The 20,602-nt window shown below is 45.2% G+C and overlaps 1 protein-coding gene across 1 annotated transcript in view; it reads right to left on the reverse strand.

Annotated features, from left to right (window-relative positions):
- Position 1: 1 nt before the first annotated feature.
- The window catches only part of adgra2 (adhesion G protein-coupled receptor A2), a 38,245-nt gene continuing 17,644 nt past the window's right edge, over positions 2–20,602 (reverse strand). The window contains exons 3-19 of the mRNA XM_085787245.1: positions 9,056–9,127; positions 7,529–7,600; positions 7,368–7,439; positions 6,691–6,854; positions 6,117–6,330; positions 5,844–6,008; positions 5,564–5,762; positions 5,299–5,448; positions 4,991–5,152; positions 4,475–4,675; positions 4,174–4,363; positions 3,798–4,006; positions 3,588–3,715; positions 3,373–3,496; positions 3,136–3,284; positions 2,302–2,391; positions 2–2,169 (exon numbers count right to left, since the gene is read on the reverse strand). Coding sequence (XP_085643371.1) covers positions 750–2,169; positions 2,302–2,391; positions 3,136–3,284; positions 3,373–3,496; positions 3,588–3,715; positions 3,798–4,006; positions 4,174–4,363; positions 4,475–4,675; positions 4,991–5,152; positions 5,299–5,448; positions 5,564–5,762; positions 5,844–6,008; positions 6,117–6,330; positions 6,691–6,854; positions 7,368–7,439; positions 7,529–7,600; positions 9,056–9,127 — 3,781 coding nt within the window. The 3' untranslated portion in view covers positions 2–749. The remainder of the gene's footprint in view (positions 2,170–2,301; positions 2,392–3,135; positions 3,285–3,372; positions 3,497–3,587; positions 3,716–3,797; positions 4,007–4,173; positions 4,364–4,474; positions 4,676–4,990; positions 5,153–5,298; positions 5,449–5,563; positions 5,763–5,843; positions 6,009–6,116; positions 6,331–6,690; positions 6,855–7,367; positions 7,440–7,528; positions 7,601–9,055; positions 9,128–20,602) is intronic.

The raw sequence follows: 20,602 nt of genomic DNA on the forward strand, positions 1-20,602 counted from the left end.
ATTTTTTATTCTTCTTGAATTTATTAGATTGGAGAAGATCGGTCAGTGCTGATGGGAGTACAGAAAAATAAAAAGCCAACATTTTCATCATATATTCAAAAGTCTCGCATAGCTTTTCTTTTTAATTCACTCAGAAATTCTGTACAGCTCATACAATTTCATACAATTATTCTCCTACACACACACACTCGCACACGCACCCACACAGACACACACACACACACACACACACACACACACATACACAGACATAAACAGAACATACAAGTGCATACATGAGCACACGCAAACAAATACTTGAAGCAAACATAAGGGTGAAAGGTTGTCCACAGATTAAATGCATATAGCTGTACTTTGGAAATGGATCATCTTGCATTCCATTTCATGCTATAGTTGATATGCATAGGAAAATCACAACTAAAACAGTAAAGCTTTCATTAGACATCCACAATCAACATTATATGCCAATTCCAGGGATATCTTGTTTATTTTTTGTGAAATGGATAAAATAAGTATTTTTTTGTTTGAAAATGATGATAAAAAAAACCCAGCCTTATTATTTTTTCACCATTTCACAGCAAATTCTTACAATGCTACGGAGGCAAGAGTACCAGTTTAGGGTCCTGGATGCCTTCATGATTTTATATCTTAAATTATATAATTATTATAATCAAGAGACCATTAAAACATAACCCAATCATTTTAGAGTCCATTAAGGTCATGCATAGAAGTTCACATATAAGTATGGGTTACACTGTGGTTTCACTTTTCCACAAACCACTCTTCATTCCAACAGAGCTCTGGGATTGGTCTGTGCTGCTCATATCTTGCTCCAGCTCTAGCACAGAGTTTTTCAACGTGCCATTTGGGGCAGCGGCCCCTGGCACAGTGGTAGTGACACTGTTCAATGGGTAAGAGCAGCGCTTCGTATCTCGCTCTGCGGCCGCAGCCAGTTTCAAATTGTCTCTGCTGGCACATCGTCTCTGAGCACCGTGCATGGCAGCTCTGCTGGCCATAGAGGGCAGCAGGGGGAAAGGTTTCCGGCTTCCACTGCTGCCTCCGTCGCTTCCCTCCGAGGGGCTGGTGGCCACGGACTCTCCCACCCGCTTCCCATTTGTCAGTGGACTGGCCTGGTTCTCTGAGAGGCTGTGGTGGATGCTGCCATTCTCACTTGTGGCCTGTTTGTAAACCCCATGTGCTGAATTCAGGTGCTCTAAACCCGTGGGCCCTAAAGCTCCAAGGCTGCCCCCACCTGCAGCAGTCCTTAGAGCTTTGAGACGATAGTGACCTCTGCCCTCACCTCGATGGTGATACTGGCTGCTCCCTTGTTTAGTTCTGCTACTCACTTTCCGTCTCTGCTGATGCACTGGGGCTGCAGAGTTAATGGTGGGCAGAATATTGTTTGTAGGCTTGTTGATGTTGTCAGTGCTGGTGCTGGTGTTGTTGCCTGCAGGGGCACGGGAGGCGTTGTTTGGATTGTCTTGTGCCACCTGCAACAGGTTGGTGAGCTTGCAGGGCCCAGGTCCCACACTGCTGATTCCACTCGGCGTGGATGATGACCGAGCTGATGAGGAGTTATGAGAGTCACCAGGTGGATGGCAGTTGATGAACAGTTGGGATCCCTGCTCAGATGTCTGCACCCCACTCCCTGTAGTGCAGGTGTGTGTGTAAGTAGATATGGGATGGGAACGGCGGTAGCCTGGGCAACATGCCAGCCATGAGGCCTGCACGTCCAGACGTCTGAAGCAGTGGTGCACCACCAGAAACACCCCCAAGACTGTTGCAGCCAACCCATAGAGACAGCTGAACAACAAGCCAGTGTGCCCCGTCAGCCACATGGCCATGGCTCCACAACACCACAGAACCACAAACAGGAAGTGGGTGGCCACCAGAACCAAGTACTGTGTCTTCAGTGAGTATTGGTCCTCGGGAGCCACGGCAGGGTTTATTGGTCCCACCGCTGAGTCTGTGGAGAGCAGGCTGGTGCTTCCCGCCAGTGCAGGCTGGCTCTCAGTCACGGGAGAGGTCAGGGTGGTTCCTGTGCATTCTTTGGCCACACGGTGCCTCAGGCGAAACACAGTGCACAGGAAATAGATCCAGGTCACCAACACAGCGAGGCCAGCAGGGATAAAGAAAGACCCTAGACTGGGGCGCCATACCAGCCAGCAGCTGCAAGAGGCACAAAAGATGTCAGGAGGGTCAGTGTAAGACAAGGACATCTCTGTGTATCAAACATGTCAAACAGAATTATTCACTTTAGCCAAAGACAAAACAACACAAAGTCAAGGGATGAATACTTACTAAGGGCTGTTGTCTCCATAGTTGTTGACATTGACAGCTGCTGTGATCCCACAAATGATAAGAGGGACTCCACCAGCTATCAAATAGAACCTTTAATAACAGAGAAAAAAACATATCAAACACAAGGTCCCAGCTGCATTTTCAGAAATAAAGAGCAGTTCTTGTTTGTGCCACAGGATGCTGTGTGACCTTTGGCTGCTATGATGTTTTTAAAGTGTGCATGTCGGTGTCATTTTCCCTTTTTGTGTTTTTATGTCTCTCTATAATCTGATCAGAGCTGTGTGATCCTTCACTCTCTTAGTGAGCAGCGTGTCACAAAGGTCAGTATAGGCTGTGATTTATTTCAACCCGGTCCCATGTGGCTGAGTGGGCAACAAAGGGGTGTCTGGGGGGCCAGCAAGGTCAGAGGCACAGTGTATGATCGCAGCTTCGGGATCACAGGGGCAAGGGCAGGGGCAGGGGCAGGGAGGAATAGAAGGGAATATTTAGAGAGACAGTGAATAGACCCTGAATCACTCTGCTGAGATTTATGGTGCCCCCACTTCTGCTTCTGTTGGTATGTTGGTTTCATACATTCCTCCCCTCCCCTGTGTTCATCTAGACTTATGGCTCTTCTGTGCCTTACAGCGATACTCTCTTATGTCCCTTCAAGGTTTCCTTTAAAACAGAAGGACTTTGGTTGTTGGGCACAATGACCGCCTTTCATGGTGCGCAGTCTGGGTGGTCGTGCGCGACAACTCTCGCATCGGTCTACAGCATAAACCGTATTGACAGCAAACAACAATCTCATGGTACAGGAAGCGGATGAAGGTGAGTTGCGGCTCGCTCCCTGACCTGAGCATAGGTCGCTGAGTGGGCGGAGCAGGAGACTCTCCCTCCAGCTGTCGCGGCAGCCTCCACACGGCCTCTTTGTAGATGACCCTGGCGCTGACTCCGATCCACAGCAGGGTCGACAGCGACGAGTAGTGCAAGGCGATGCCCACCTGTCGCACACAGCAGTCAGATCAGACATCAGGCTAACACACTGCTCACTGACCAAAATGAGGAGTGTGTGCTTCAATCGGGACTTACTGCTTGACAAACAACCGGGTAGCTGGTCAAGCTTATGCCTCCTGCGTAGATGGCTGTTGTCATGGCGATGTGGAAGCAGGTATTCAGTAACGTGTGCCAGCTTTTTCTTGATATGTGAATAGAACTGCAAGGACACAAGAGTGAAATAATGAGTAGATGACGATAGTAACAAACAACAGCGAGAGGCATGTTAATGCGCACACACGCTACAGTACCTGTGATGTAATATGTGTGTGATGATGATTGTGAAGAGACACAACAGGAGTACTGCAGTGCAGGCATAGACCACAGGGTGGAGTACCCTCACAGGGACGGGTGTGGAGTTGGGGAAGTCGGGCACCTCCTATAAAACAATCCCATGCAGGTTAAATGAAAGTCTCATTGAACCTCGGTGATGCATGAGAGTACATACTCAACTGCCCTACCTGCAGCACGGCATAGTTGCTAAGCAGAGAGCAGCGCATTGTTGAAGTGCTGCTGTCACTGTGGACCAGCTGACAGCCCTCCTGGCTCCAGCCTCCCTGCCTCTCCAGTCCCCTCAGGCTCCACTGGGCCGCTACAGCATCAGTACCAGGGGACAAGTGCCGCAATGACACCCAGATGGGCTCTGAGTGGTTCCACATGCTGCAACCGTCTGTCACAGAAAGGGAAAGGGATCAGTTGTACTGATGAGGAAGTTTAGAAGAAGTAGTTGAATGTGTATTCGATTTAAAAACTGGTCAGGGATGCTTTCATATTGTTGTCTAAATCATTTTGTGATGCATGATGCATTTCAAAAAATAACTTGAGAGGACTGCTTACCCAGGCCTACAAAAATGACAGGAGTGTTGACACTACGTCTGCGGGAGTGTTCCCCACTGTTACTCGAGTTTCCAGAGAGAGGAAAGAAGCTGCCAGTTCGGAAAGCTACAAACTGTAGCTTACAGTCTGCAGTAGCATCAGGAGGAAACAGAGTAGGCGGGATAGTCACAGATGCCAGGGCTACTGAATTCTGGAGAAAAAAAAACAAAACACAAATCAAACTGTGTTGAAATCCAACTGCAAATGTTGAGTATAATAAATGTCTAATAGAGGCTGAAAAGGCAGAGGGCTCAGTCCTCACCTTCAGGAGAAAATTGTTGAGGGAGGTGTTATGGGAGCCAGTGCTGCAGCGGAAACGAAGCTGTTGCTCATGGGCCGACTCTGCCATGTCTATTCCCACTGTTCCCGGTGAGGCCTCACGACGCTGATATGCAGTGCATGTTATGCCAGTGAAGTGGGCTGGACGAATTAGGTGGGCCTCCATAACAATATTCCTGGACACCTGTAATGAAAAAAATGAATATAAGTGGTGAAGGATTATTTGATTTTTCTTATCATTTGCTAAACTTAGTCAGAGGAGTCTAGTATTTGATTCATTCATATTAAATTGATGGGATCTATTTACATTAAAATTGGCTATTTTTGTTGTGCTATATGTAGGCAAAACATTGTGAAAAGTTCCCATTTACACCTTGTTATGCACAATTGACAGTTTTCACAAATCATACATATACGTATCTAAAGAAATTCTTAAAAAGATTGTGTTTAAAAAAAAAAGAAGAAACACAAATTAAGCTGATAATTGAAGTTAACCTACCATGGAGAAGTCCTGAGCATGACTGTGTAGCTGAGGCCAGGCCAGTGTTTCTAGAGAGTAGACTATGGAGCTGCAGGCTCTCTTCTCTCTCTGTGCAAGAGCGAGGATCTGGTCGTCTACCTGCATCAGGTTACTGCCCATCTCCACCAACACCTCTGACAACTACAACACATAAGCACAGAGAGTTTACAGCAAAATGATGATAATGTCAAGAGAATATATAGCACACATCTTTATTCAATTTTAAATCTGCAATTATATTCAATTTTAAATCAGCAATTATTTTTTTAACAATTTTTTTTTTTTACCTCTCGCAGCTGCCTGACATATTCCATGAACTTCTCCATCATTTGTGCCACATACAGCACATCTACTGAGTCAGTAAATCCTGCAGCCTCCAGGGTGTACGTGCGCACCTGATACGCCAGAGTGAGTGCATTGGAGGCATTCATGGGTCTCTGTAAAGCAAGAGCAAATATATGGTGGGGACAAAAGGTGTGTCATTAATCTTAATCCGCATTGTGTTTGTTGAACATGAACAATGTACTGTGTTGCACTGACAACAGCACTGACCAGAATGAAGGTATGCAGGACGCGGGTGATGCCATTGGTGTAGTGACAGTTTGAGTAGTCGCCCTCCTGCCACTTTCCTGCACGGTCACAGTAACGAGAGGCTTTTTTCTGTTCCATACCCCCCTCCATAGACAGGGAGGGGTAACGCAGCTGCAGGCAGTACTGATGGGAGGTGATGCCTGCCAGGGTTCTTGGCCACCTGGGCATTGAAACCAAGGAATCATTAGGATTCTGAATCCTTAGGTATGTGATAAAAAGAAATACTATAACTGTTACTGACCTGAACTCCCCACGGTTGTTCACAACCTTATCCTCTGGACAGAAGGAGGCGCTGTTCTCCAGCACCACTATTTCCACACTGAGAGAGGTATTGCCCCGCCCAGTAGAAACCACACACTCCCACTCTCCACTGGCCTCCACATGTACGTTGAATAGAATAAGCTCACTGGGTAGAGATGATATAGACTCATTATAACATACGTTACCATTATCGTAGGTGTGTTTTTTTAAGAATAGACTGCTCAGAGGGTCTGTATTGCTCTAGTTAGCGCACCTGGTGATGAAGGTGCAGTCATGCAGCACACTATTCTCCAGCTGGACGCCCATGTCTGGGTCAGAGGTCACCAGCTGACCGTTGTGACGCCAGTGTAAGGTGGTGATCTTGTCCACCAGGGCAGCAGTGCAGTGGAAGGGCAGCCGATCTCCTTTGAAGACCACCTGACGCTGGGACGGCAGCAGCGACAGGGTGTGCAGCTCCAGAGGACCATCTGAGCGCCATGGTGGGAAAAGACACAGATGTGACCCTTACACATCACTTTGAATTATCTCTGTTGCTCTCTCCTTATTCAACCTCAGCTAAATGTTTCCACAGAAGCTATTACGACTCTGCTGTTCTAGAGCAGATTGGATGCAGACAGCAGCGATTCATAAATGAAACCCACAGGATTAGTTGTCAACACAGTTACTTTTAGAAATATGTCCCTGCTGAGCTGCTGGATTAGGTCTCTTTCAACCCTTTTGGTTGACTAATTCTTGAAATTACTGAGATGATCTTCAGCTCTGCTTTGTGCGTGCTGTCATTGTCATTCACAAGCTACAAACAAAGCGTGACCTAGCCAGGCTCTCACCACAGCTCAGCTGGTTTTCCCTCAGTCCACGCAGGGGCTTTCCCCTCAAGTTCCTCGGGTAAGCACACAGGGTTTCGTCTCCCAAACGGGCTGAACTGCTGCGAAAGAAGCCCGGGACCCAGCGCAATCCACAGTCACACGACAGGTGGTCTGAGTTGAAGTTCCTGGAGAGAGAGGTCAGACACAGTGTTATCACTAGTTGCCTTTTATAGAAAAAGGCACTCGAGGGCTAAGTGACACTCAGACTTCAATTACAACCACCACAACGATACGTATCTGTTACAGTACATATGTATTATCGTCCCTCTGAAATAATTTGAGTGTTTTTTACAAAGAGTATCTTTTAAAGAAAACAAGAAGAAACATTTTCAGGCTTGAAATGTTTGCAGACTTATGTTCTGATGTACGACGTCTGCCTAAAATGAAATACATCTACAAATTATAGATGAATATGTCCAAATTCAAATAAATACATGTCAAATAAATCATTGTATTTATTTGAGTTTTTCTACAGGCTTGAAGGGATTGTAAAACAGTTAGCAAAACCATTAGAAAAATAAATTTTAACTGAAATAAATGTTATCTTTGACTGGGGTATTTATTGTGTTATTCAGATATGGAATGCCATGCTATGAGAGGGATTTTTTTATGAGTAGTGGGGTGAGTCTAATACTCACACCAGCTTGAGGGACGGCAGCTCCTGAAACACTCCTGGATCCATGGTTGATATGATGTTGCCAGAGAGGTTCCTGGAAGAAGGTAAATTAGGTACAAGGAAGTTAACTGGATAGCTTCCCAATAATACAGAAATCCATTATTTTCAGGGAAAGTCACTTACAATTTTGTGAGATTGGCCAGGCCCTGGAACATGTCTGCAGCCAAGCAGCCAATGCGGTTGTTGGATAGGTCACTAAAAGTGTGAAAAGACAAAGGAATGTGTTTTCAAATATTCAAATAAAGGACTTGTCTCAGTCACAGATAATATCTTGGCTATGTTGTTTTTTCTGATCGTAGATTAAATATAATACATCCAACAAACAAGTAAGACCGTATTGGACATCCTTCTCACTCTTATTTATAATGAAGTGGGTAATGATGAAGTATTTTCTTTGGCTCTAGTACCTTATCCTACAGCAGTCTCCTCCTTTACTAGAAAGTTCAAAAGCTAAATAAGCATGCCAACAGTCCCTGCCACTTTCCCTTATCACAACTCCATGGGACCCCAGTAAAAGTTTATCACCAATGGGGTAAAAGCAGGGCCCCTGTTCTGCCGTCCACCCTTGAGTGTGATGTATAGCCACAGCCAGAGAGGGATCTGCTCTGTTGCACCTCTGACATTACCCAGCAGAGAGCTGTCCAGAGCATGTGTTTATCTCCCCCTGTTTGTTTTGAGAAGCCCCAGACTTTGCAGGGAAAACACAAGTAGGGGGAGGAGGGAAGGGGAGTCACGCGGTGCAACACAGACGACCAACTTCGACCAATGCTGCAACCAGGCCTTGGTATCCAAAAACACAAAGCGCAGCGAGCGGCTGCAAACAGCCACCTCGTCACATCCAATGACGTGTGAGGAGTCTAGCTGCGTGGGCTAGTGATGGGAAATTATTGCTCTTTGAAGCGAGTCTGATCTTAAGGGTATGCTCCTTTCTGAGAGTCGTTCATCGTTCTTTTCTCTTTTTGGCTAGACCACAACAGCGGGGCCAGTCATATTAACATCCCTGTCTCTGACACACTGACTGAGTGAGTGATGAAGTTAGACTTCAGGTCAGCCAAGTGTTAGCGTTCCCCCACTGGCCGTTGCTCTTTCAAAATAAAATGGTGCAAACAATGCAACCTTTTCCAAACTCATTACACACTGAATGGAATATACCTGTCACAAACTGACCGCAATTTCACACACTCATGCCAGCCATATACTAGGATGAAATGTGCACACAATGACAGGACAAACTGCTCTCACCAAATACATGTTGATTCCCATCAACTGCACTACAGCAGTTGAACAGAAACACATCTTCTGTGGACATAACACCACTGGGGGTCTGTGGTTTCCACCAGAGATGACAATGCATGGATCAGCAGAAACATTTCAGTGGAAGTGGCCTTTATGGTCACAATGACACCAGAAGCTCAATATACAGTAACACAACATCCACCGTGAGCTCCCAGAACAGTACACTCTCTCACAACCTCTTTCAACCGTTATGGCAATCTTGTACAATCACCCAAGAAAAACCTACAGGCTCTCTCATCCATGGCATACCAAACAATTGGATTCAAAATTTCCATGCCTGTGTTTATGATTTATGTTAATATGTTTGCTGCTGTGAAACCGAATGGAATGTGAGTCACGTTAATGTCTACTTACAGTTTCCGAAGCTCAGGCAGGCCTTGGAAGGCTCCAGGCATGATGGTGCTGATTAAGTTGTGTTTGAGGTCCCTGGGGAGGAAGAGAAAATATTAGGTCAGTGAGAGAATGCATGTTGTGATGATGTGGAGGAAGATCTTCAAGGAATATGCTGGGATTTGCTTTCTCGCACAGAGTGAGATCAGAACATCGATACTACCCCTGTGTCTGTGTGGTGAGTCTAAATGCCTGCACCAGGCGGCCCATTATCTTATCCTAGCAGGGGGGACAGTTTGCAACATTCAACAAACAGCACCAGTAAAATGAACTAATTAAATAAATAAGATGTTATATCTGTTTTGCTTAAGCAATACAGTACAAAAATCAAGCTGGGGTGGGTTGGGTTTGTTTACTTCCTGGCCACTAAAAGCTCTCCGGCAGAGTTTACTGCTCAAAGCATAGTAGTCCAGAGCCTCCAGTAAAATGGTGGATTATCATTTTATTACTGTGGTTTATGTACAGATTAATTGAATAGGATATAAATGATGTTACTTCATGAGCTGTGGAGGTGCTGGTAAATTCTGTTACCATAGCCTATGCTGTTTCCCACTGCTTCTTTAAGCTAAGCTAACTGGCCACTGGCTGTAGCTTCACACCTAATAGACATTAGGATGTTATCTAGCCCCACACTCTTGTTCCTCTGAGAGTCCAAGAGAAGACTTGACTAAGTTTGAATTGAAGGGGAATGGAGACACATTCCCCAAACCTGGCCCCTCCACTGGGATACAGAGGGGCATTTCTGCACACAGATCAGAAATCTTATCCCATCAGCCACCTGGGCTTGGGGCTAGCAAGATGAAAATACTTGACCAAATGAAATATTGGTGGAATCTAAAACTGCATGGGTTCTGTCATCCCTCTGCTTATTTCACAATGACTTTTCCACAATAAACTTGGCCATTGCAAACCATAAATATTAATTCCTTTAACTGCCTTTGAAGATCTAGTTTCATACTATCTGCAGTACTTTCCTTCACTCTTTTTTCCATGTGTTTCTATTCAGCCAGATGCCCCCTTTGCATCAGCAAACCTGCAATAGATTTTGAATTCCCCACGTTTTTTTTACTGGCCAGGTGGGAATAGTGAGGTTAAAGCGGGTCAGGAGATGGATGATTATCGGCAGGACATGGACAATGTGGGTTGGAATGTGATCCATGTTTCTACAGCATGAAAAATGCCTGCTCCCACTGGGGTAATCGCAGAGAAGGATTTCCTTACGGGAGTAGGCTACAGTACACGAGCATCAGAGTGGTGGCTGCATTTTTATCTATTTTACTTCTGACCAACATGCCACTGTGGTAGGCAAGACCTCGGGGGACTTTCTGGTCCTTTTTTCCACAAAGATTATCTGTCATCGCAGTTCTCGACCACGCTGTCTAACACCATGTACAACCTCAGGCATCTCTTAACCATTCTCTTGTCCACTTTCCAAGAGATGAGCTATTTTGATCAAACTAGGGCAGGAAAATTGTTTTACAAAATGGCTTCCAGTAGAAAATTAGACCATGCGGTATGGCTGGGATAGAGTCCGAGATCAGGGGTTTTGCTGTTGGTCCAAGCTCTCGCCAAGCCATTGCTCATATCTGGATTATAGACAAGAGACAGGTTATAATGATGGAGCAAAATCTATCTGGCTTTGGACCAAAGGGCTGAGGTCTGTCTGTTGTGTTTGTCTCAAAGCAGACAGCCTTGGATAGCTCAGCCCCACTCTTTGAATGCATGCCAACTTGCCAGACAGAACTTTTTGCAACAACTTCACAGCTTTCTTTTTTTTTTTTTTTTTTTAAGGTGCGGATATGTCCACCTCTATGACTGTGACCAAGAATATACCATTGGAGGAAAAAAAAGAAAATCTGGATACAGTTTTGGCATCAGATCAGATACAAAAGAGAGCGTGTTTGAAAGAAGGACTGTGTGTGTATGTGGCCTTGTGGTGTGGCTCTGTCACAATCTATCCCTATGTGGTAATTATTGTGTGCCTATGTGTCCTGCCATGGATGTACATGTATTTCTGTGGATCAGTGGCTGATTTGTTCACCAGGGTGGGTGGGGGGAGAACAATACTGCTGTTTCCAGCGTGTCCTGGGGTTCATTAGTGCAGCGATAAAACACAAGGCACTGACCACTGTTTCCTCTCTCTGATAGCCGTCTCACCCTCCCTGTCTCCCCTTTCATACACATATACAATGACCTCAATCTATAACTCAAACATGATTTCACACATGGTTTAAGATGATAAAGAAGTTGAATCTCAAGTATTACCGCTTTGCAATCATACTCTCAAACCACATGTCTTTCAATAGGCTTTATGCACAGCTCCACTACTTCCTGAATTTAAGCCAGCTCCTTTGTTTCCTGTCTTACATTATTGGACAGACTGATTAATCCAGGTGTGTCTGACCATTGCTGTGAGGTCAGACACACCTGGATTAATCAGTTTGTCCAATAATGTAAGACAGGAAAGTTAAGTTCAGGAAGTAGTGGAGCTGTGCATAAAGCCTACTGTCTCAGAAAGTAAAGATTGACATTTTTATACTGGAATACAGAATGTTTCCCTTAACATGTCTGTGCTTGCCTTGTATACAATATCCTGTGTGCAAATGTTGCTCATTCCTTCATAAAAATGTAATAAACAAATAGTAATATCCTATAAATTTCAAGACAGGAGAGCCAAATGTCAATTATGAACCTTCAGCCTTTATGGTCTATGTTGCCAGGTGAGCCACCAGGATGCCCCCAAAACTATGATACATTTGTAATTAATCTAAACCCTACAGATGATTTTACACCAAATACCCCAAATGAAATACTACATTTACAAAGACTTCTGATAATTGTACAAATTACTTAAAGCAGAAGTAAGTGGTCCGGTCGTTTTCGCTAATGCTGCGTTCCAGGCAGGCTTTTGAAATCGTAAATTACAGCTTCAAGTCACAACTTACGACTTTGTAGCGTTTCAGGCAACCCACTCGTGTTTTTCCGACCTGTTTTACCTGTGAAAGTCACTATAACGGCCACTCGTAACTTCCGACCGGTGAACTCGTACCAGATCAAACTGGTACGACTTCACGGTCGGAAAAATACGAGTTTCCTTGAACGCACCATAACAGTCCTCGTCCCTACGTCGCCACATTCACGGCGTTCCTTGGCTGCACACACAGCCCTGCATGCCGTTCTCTCTCCTCATTGGATAAAAACTGTAGGATACGATAAAAGTTTTCTCTTCGGCTCAGAGCAGAGCAGAGGGACTGACAGACCCGTGTTTCAGACCAAACACTCTATAGAAGTGATTGCTGTTGGAAGATACAACTATTTAAGAGAACAAAGAACACTGAAGCTGAAATGTTTAAATCCTCCAGCTAATTTTAAACTTTTTAAATGTGATTTCTTGGGGCATTCACAAGAAGGACAAGAAAGCAAAAAATGTTCCTCACAGGCTAGGGTACACATTCTTAAATAACTAAACAATTTAGACATAGGCTATTTGTGATAGTGTTTGTTGGATCGTCATCTTCTCAGATACTCTTGGAGAAGTGATCTCAATCTCATCTGATTAAACAGTAAAACCTACAAATAAATAAAAAAAGGATCTAACTGGTGAAAAAGACACAGAAATAATAGAAACAATCCTGAAGTCAAATAAACAGAACACACACGCAAGCATATAGACACACAAATGCACACATGCTGATTTTGCTGTTCTCAGAGGACTTATAGCACTGAGTTACATTGTTTACCTGGAGACTTACTGTTACATTAATAACTCATACATGCGTGAGCCTGAGCCAGACCAGACATATACACACACACACACACATTCACACAGAGACACAGGTTTTATGACAATAAATTATGCTCTGAGACACCGGCAGCATAGAATGTCCTACTGTAAACTGTTTGACGGTGAGCCTTCTGCTCTTTTGGTCGCTGAACTCTGAGGCCAGTCTTCACCAAACAATACACCCCTAACAGCTGCATTTCCTACCCCTCTTGAAAGACTACAGTGCTGTGTGTGTCAGCAGCCCACTACCTCTGATACACTCTCTTATCACCAAGCTGTGGAATTTGAAGGAGCTCACCAGAGTCGACAGAATCTGAAGCCCGAGCCAACTGCTCAGCCCCATGCCGTAGCCCAAATGTCAGTGCTGATTCTCCACTGTAATCCAGGGAAAATCTCAGCTGTGTCCCCTTGCCACTCGTCCACTATTTCCAGCTTAATCTCAAACCTGCAGTAAAGCGCAAACTGCAGCACCAGCGGGCCCTTCACACTCATAGGCGATGACTTGTGTGCGTGCCCTCTGTAGTAGACAGACAACAGCCTCCCGGTTCGGTGGCCTTGACACTGATGACAACAGCTGTCACCAAGCAAGAGGATAATAGCAGAGACAAGAAATACTTCAAAGCCTCACGCTCGCTCAGCATGAAAGTATCTGTTAGAAAGGTTAGAAGTTGAACTTGTAGCGATTACTTTTTTTCATGATCTTCCACGGTAGCCGGATTGGTCGATTGGTGGTGACACAGTACTATTATGACTGAGGCCTTCCTCTTTGAGTTATGCTTTGTAACCTTGGGAGTGCAGCGCTTTATCCCCTTCACCACATGTGGCCTGTGTGATTGGGTTGTGACAGATTCAAGCTCACTCCCAGCCCAAAAGAGGCCATTGTCTGCTGCCACTGGGCCTAACACCAGCGGCTGCCATTAAGGATGTCTTTTTTTCCCCACAAACTCCTCCTGATCAATGGGGCTGGTCCTCTGCCATTCTGAAGAGTCATTTCTCTGTGGGTATATGGGATGAGCACCTGGGCCCCATGCAGACTGGAGAGGACCGACGTGCTTGTAGGGCAGCGAGAGGGTAATAATGAAGACATGGTCTGTAAAGCGCTGCAGACGTGGAGTGCTCCATTATCAGGAGCACAGCGGCAGGGACTGGAGTGCTCCACTGACATTGTTTAGGCCCTGGCCCCGGAGGGAGCTGGGAAAGTGACTGAAGCCAGGGAATAGCCACTCATTATCACCAGACTGGAATCAAGAATTTCCCGTCCCTGGAATTTTTTTTAATGGAATGACATGAATTACAGGGCTAATTTCTATAACTTTAAGTGCACGTATCTCCGTGCAGACCATAATGAGCAAATGCCTGAGGACAGAAACAACTGTGGATTAAAGGTATGTTGGAAAAAAAAACAAGGGGTGGGGGGAGGTTAACTAGCACCTTGGCTCCTGGCAGAGGTCAGTGGAGACCATTTTTGTGCCGCGTGTCATTTCCTGTCTGGTTGGCGTCTCTCATTGAGGCCCTTGCTCATTTATTTTTACAGTTTCCTTTTTCTCCTTTTTTTACTAGTTAGCTTTCCCCTGTAGGGAGGGGCAGGTGGGTTAGGGGATTCAGTACTGTGCAAAACTGTCCCTGTGTATGGCCCCGCAGACCCCACCTCCCTACTCCTCAACACACTTGCTCACAATGGGGGCTCTGTAACACAGGCCCCAAACGTACTCCTGCCTTCCCCCCAAAACAGGAAACCAGGATATGCCGAGCTCTTGTTTTTCTACTAATTTCCTGCTTTGCTGCCCCTTCCCCAGATTATTTTCTTAATTTTTTTCTGGTTCCTCTCAGATTGGATATACCTAATCAGCTTTTTGTCTGCGTTCATCTGGAGACCGATTGTTCTGGTGAAGCTAAAAGAGCAAAAATAGACAGTCTGTACTATATTCATGGAGCTGCTGTTCTTTGGAATAACACTAAAACACGCTAACCCACCTGTGGGACACTTTGGCCTTGGTAGCGCTACTTTTAGTGTGTTTTGGTCTGTACCAAATCAGTCTTCACACAACCTTGACAAATTATACACTGTCTGAAAGCTGTAAGTCTCCTGATTCTATCTGGGCAAAGCAATTTAACTATTGATTTAAACTTGTGCCTAAAGCTTCAAGGTGTTTTACACATAAAGAGTATAAGCCTTTTTATGCCATTAGTGCCTCTGTGCCTGTGGTTCAAGATTTCTTACACTTATGACCTTTGGTTGTACAATGACCTCTCAGAGGAAACCAGAGCTATGATCTCACAGGGTTGAAGAACAATAACCTTTTTATTTTGGGTACAGTATTTTTGAGCTCATGCACAAAAATGGCAATGTCTGTTAATAGGTTAAGATATTTCCTTGAGACCTGGACTCTCATTACTGACAGTTACATAAACTGTGGATTCAACTGCACAGCCCATAGCGGGATGTACAGAAATAGCAATATACGCTTTTAATTCAAGTGTAAAATTTCATAGGTTGATTATATGTTTCTATAGTCTGCAGCAAGAGGAGCTGAGGATTATTCTGCCAAGGAAAACTCTGGAACCGCGCACTGTTATTGAGTTCAGGACTTTTGGGGCAGATGAGAGAAGGGGCTGGTGCCCGCTTTGGAGGCTCTGTTGATTTTCATGAGCTCTTCAAACACGCACAGTGAGTCATAAACAGTCAATCTCAGTCTACGGTTTTACTGCAACAAACTGTAGATTATAATCATTGTTGATCAGATTTATGGTCACGTAAGGTCAAAGTTAATATTGTGAAAAGAGAATAGGCTGTAAAATACATTTCTTTTCTCTGTTTTCCTGCCTTTCCTCTTAAAAGAAGAGCAGAATATTAATAACATAATTACAGAATAGCATAAATTTATTCTTGCACCCAATTGAGTGATTTTAACTGAAAGACCATAGTTATAACATAGCCTCAAAGAATAAAGTCTATGACTGGGAAGGAAACAGGAACAAACACTTTTCATTCAGATTATCAATGAAAGGATAAAGTTGTGTGCGCCAGAGAACTTTCAGCCAGTAGGTGGACTACAGCTCGTCGAGTGAGAGAGGGGAGGAACAGCGAGAGACCCTGTGAGCCGGGAGAGGGGAGATGCAAAAATAAAGCAGAAAAGGAACACAAACGGAAGTGGGGGGAAGTAAGTCCAGGGAAAGCTCAAGTTCCTCCGGAGGAAAACGGCATTGAAACCATATCAAGTTTGCAGAATGAGTGTGCGAGAGAGTTACTGGCGTATATAGCGTACGATTTGGTAATGGGCTTATGAGGGGGCTCGCTCGCTGTTTCAATAAACCCCCAGAGCCATGACTGAGCTAGGCTTGCAATACAAACACACCCCGTTCCTTCAGTTTATCTGAAAGACACATCTGGAGTCTATCAACTCCAGCAGCACCCCCCCTTTCTGTTTCCACTCTCCAGCACGCTTAACCCCTTCCTCACCCGCTCCACCCCTTAATGTCATGCACTCTCATTAGGTGACCGTTTCTTAACCGGGGGCCATTCAGTGGCGTGTGCGGGAATACATACAGTACTAACCCAAACGTTCTTTTTTCTGTGAGGGAGAAATGAGACTCCCATGTGCGACCTCCACAGCTGGCCTTAGCTCTCCTCAGAGTGGTGGGCTGGTACAATCTGAACCTTGTCTGGTCTAGACAGAGGGGCTCCTTGCCATTCTCCACTGTTTTTACATGCTATAGCGTTGCCCACCTCTGTTTGGTTCCCACTCATCAAGGCAATGTGCTTAGCCTGTGTGGAAATAATGTTAATCTCCCGCTAAGGAAAACAACTTCAGATTTATATAAGACAAACTGCAGGAGTGTGCTTTCTTCCTTCCCTCCCTCCCTCTCCCTCCTTCTTCCTCTCTTTCCCTCTCTCTCCAGCCACCATACCATCTTTAGCCATCTCGGCTCCACTTCCCCTGTGTCAGATGGTAAAGTTGTTTAAGTTGGACTACATCCTAACCCCAGCTGCTCAGAATGGCAGAGGCGATTTCAAGGTTGGTTTCAGAGAGGCTTAGGCGAAGACTGAGTGGCCTGTCTCCCCTTTTGTAAAACAGATACTATCAATTCAAAAAGTAACATATTGGCCGAAGCATTCTTAACCATAATGTGATAATAGTGTGCATATTTTCCATCATGCAGACATTTTTCTAAACATATCTGCACATTCTCATGGCCTGTGTGACTTATTGGTCACAGGTTTCTATGCAAACTTCCCTTAATTCTTGTTGCTCTACGAGCATAAATCACAAGCAGCTCCTTATTTCCTGCTCTTGAATGAAGCTGAATGAAGTCAACAGGAAATTTTTGGAAATTTCACATGATATTTCCTGAGCGTAAGTCCTCTGTACCGCAACAAGAATAAAATCACAGATACCTTCATATTGTACGGATCATTTCAGACTCTCTTGTTGACAAAGTCTATCATGCTGCCAACACCTTGAGCCTCTACACCAGTCCTAACCACAAGCCTCACTCCTGCCTTTCAGACCTGTCCACTGCGAGCGCCCTGCTGCTCCCTCATCCATCATCATCACTGCCCTCTGCTCTCCCTCTCTGCTCCCTCTCTCCCCGTAGGGCGAACAGCCCTGGTAATGAGGGCCCCTTGTGCCCTGCCTGCCTGTCCTGTGTCCCATGGTGCAGTGGGGCCCAGTTGGACAAGAGCCAGACTGCCTCGGCCCTCTTTGCTCATTATTCTCATTACCTCGCCTCAAATCAGCGCAGGACAGGCTGCTGGGATCTGTCCACAACTCATAAAGGTCCCGGCTCGTTAGTGGGGCTGCCAGTGTCAGCTCCCATCAGAAAGGGTGTGCACAGAGGTGGAGGTGCTCAAATAGGTACACGAGTACAGTATCAAAGCCCCGATGGATGGTGCGTTTGAAAGTGACTTATTTTGCATATAGCTAGCTCCGCCACAGAGGAAAGGTATGATTCAACTTGGTCCCAAAAGCTGGAATGAAACAAGGTATTCCACGATCCAAATGTAGCTGTTGGATGGTAAGCCTATTTAAAAGAGCTACAAAAACACAGTAGTCCAGTAAGAGGGCAAAAACAAACAAGGCTAAATTGCTCCTCTGCACTTGGGTGGTTTGGCAGGTTATGAAGGCAATAGTGGCTTTGAGGAGGTTTGTCCCAATGAAAGGGCTAACTGTGTAGATTGCTGCACTGTCTGGCCCAGGCCTGGAGGAGGGTGGCCTGTCTTGGAGCTGTATTCTCCCACTAACAACAGCAGATCAGACTGCATTCAACTCTGAATAGATGTCTGGTGTGAGTGTGCGGGTGTGGGTGTGCGTCTGCTGAGAGAGTTACCAGACCCATTTGAAATGACTGGACAAGCAGCGAGGGTGCCCATACTAGGCAACACACTCAAGAGCTACAGTACACACTGAAGTCACAACAGAGATGGTCTGAAAGTGAGAGAAAGTGTGTGTGTTGATGAGTGTGTGTGTGTGCCTGCAGTCAGGGGAGCAGACTGTGTTTATCCTTGTCTCGTAGGGGAAGAGATGCAGTGTAATTCCCTGATGTGTGTTTACTCAGCCCTAGTGGGCTGGCCTTTGATTACAGCACTGACCACATAATATGAGTAACTGTTCACTACTGCTCCAAATGACAAGCACATGTCGACAACATACTGGAAACAATGACAAGACCTGAGGAGCAATGGCAGGCTTGGGGGGACAAAAACAGAACTGGAATCTCAGTGTGAAAATACGAAAACGCAGAAACAGCTATTCACTTCCAAACTTTAACTGCAAAATCACATCTGATTTCATCCCTTCAAACCCTTCCATCAATGGTGAATTTCAATGTGGCATTTTTCACATCAGACAGCAATTTTCCCATGAGCTCAGATGTAATTATAAGCTGTGCAAGGCTCAATTAAAGGTTGAAGACGTCAGAGTGAGTGAGCAGACCTCCACTGCTGTGTGTCAGTGAGCCAGCGTCGAGGTTGAGGCAGAGGAGTGAAATGAGGCCTGCATGATTTACGTTATGTCCTCTCCTTACACCAGACGCCCACATCTCCCTCTGTGGAGGATAAGTATGCATGTGTTTTGAGTGTGCGTGTATGTGTGTGTGTGTGTGTGTGTGTGTGTGTGTGTGTGTGTGTGTGTGTGTGTGTGTGTGAGTGTGTTTGTCTGCCTGCTCTGTGTCTCTCCCACAGGTCGTTTAGTTATGGACCTCCAGGAAAGCTCCACCCTGTTGCCCCCTGCTAGTTTTATCACTGCTGCAGGTACGAAGGCCAGTTAGTGGGTAAGCTCAGGTTACCCGACCCACCGACCCTACGGCGCTACAGGGAACCTTGTCCGCGCTTACAAAAACAAGCAACATCAGCTCATTTTACATCAAACACATCATGCTACAGGTCTACGTTGGCTTTACTTTACTCACTTATTCTCCCAAACAGTATTAGTCACAGGACCTCGGCGTGGTGTCTTCCTGTCAACAGCTTTATCAGCGTCTTCAGTGCAAGACAGCTCGTTTGGGAGCTGAGAACTTGGCCTTGAAACTATTCACCCATGGCATTCACATGCCAGACATAAAAACAGCAGTTTCAGCAAATCTGGCTTTTGTTCTTTGACTGGCACGTCTGCTTTGAGCTGCAGTAGGTAGGGTAGGTACTAACAAGGTAACAACTGCAGCAAATTACCATATTTTTCTTTCTTTCAACATTTTTGAGAAGCCCGTTAGCTTCATGGGTGGCAGCTCCAAGTGGCATGTGGAACTAATATCCCTTCAACATACCCCGCCTCCCTCACCACCTCTGACATAATAAGTATGTCGGCCAGACTACAGTATCCAGACTGAAGCTGCTCCATATGTGTTGTTAGCTACCAGGATGCTATAAACCTTTACTAGGATGCTCTGTAAAACGGCACACCTTGCATTGGAAATTTGTGTGTGGGAAACACAAACTAGAAAGAACTAAGTCCCACATCAGAGAGTCAGAAGCTATCCAGGGAGCCACAGGGGTGGGTTGTAGGATGTAGCTGGTAAACATGACTGTGATGACAGTGAAGTCAACCAAAACAAATTAGATCATGTTGTATCTTTAACCATCTGCGCATGATGCTAGTTCTGTAGATCATCTCCCACTCTCCTAACAAATCAACACCTCTCATTAGGCAGAGCCCGTTCTAAGCTACGTGTTAAAGTCTGATCATTTTCTGCTGTTTTGCTAACCCTCCTATCCGGCCATGTGCATTTGTTTTCAACAAAGCAGGCAAGAAAGCAATTTATATAGCGGTAGATAAGGTTATTTTTCATATACGCGTTACAATGTGTATATTTGTGTAGTCTTGTGCGTCATAAACAAGAGATTACGTTTTAGGAGATGCTTTTGTGTCGCAGTGCTGCCAAGAGGAGAGCTGGGGGCGGTGGCACTGATCTTGCAAGGTTGGTATTCAGCCAAAAGATGCTACATGGAAGGCAGAGATAGAGCCTCCATTCTCCCTCGTAACAAAGCTTTTTAATTAAGGTAAAAATGTAGCATAGTTAAGCTAAAAATCCTGCATAGTTCCTCTTGAACATGTGGGCATGTGAAGTATATCCATCACCTCAGCATGTTAACATTAGTTAACAGTTTGCATAAACCTAGACACAGGGCAAATTAAAACGGAGCCTTGCAACTTGAAGCTAAAAAGGTGCTATTCTGTTTTCACTGTGGTCTGTTTCCTGTTTGTCACCAGGGATGCTGTTGCTGTCATAAC

The sequence above is a fragment of the Trachurus japonicus genome, chromosome 9 (assembly GCF_045865225.1).
Source record: "Trachurus japonicus isolate A0001 chromosome 9, Traja_1.0".
NCBI classification, from domain to species: Eukaryota; Metazoa; Chordata; class Actinopteri; order Carangiformes; family Carangidae; genus Trachurus; species Trachurus japonicus.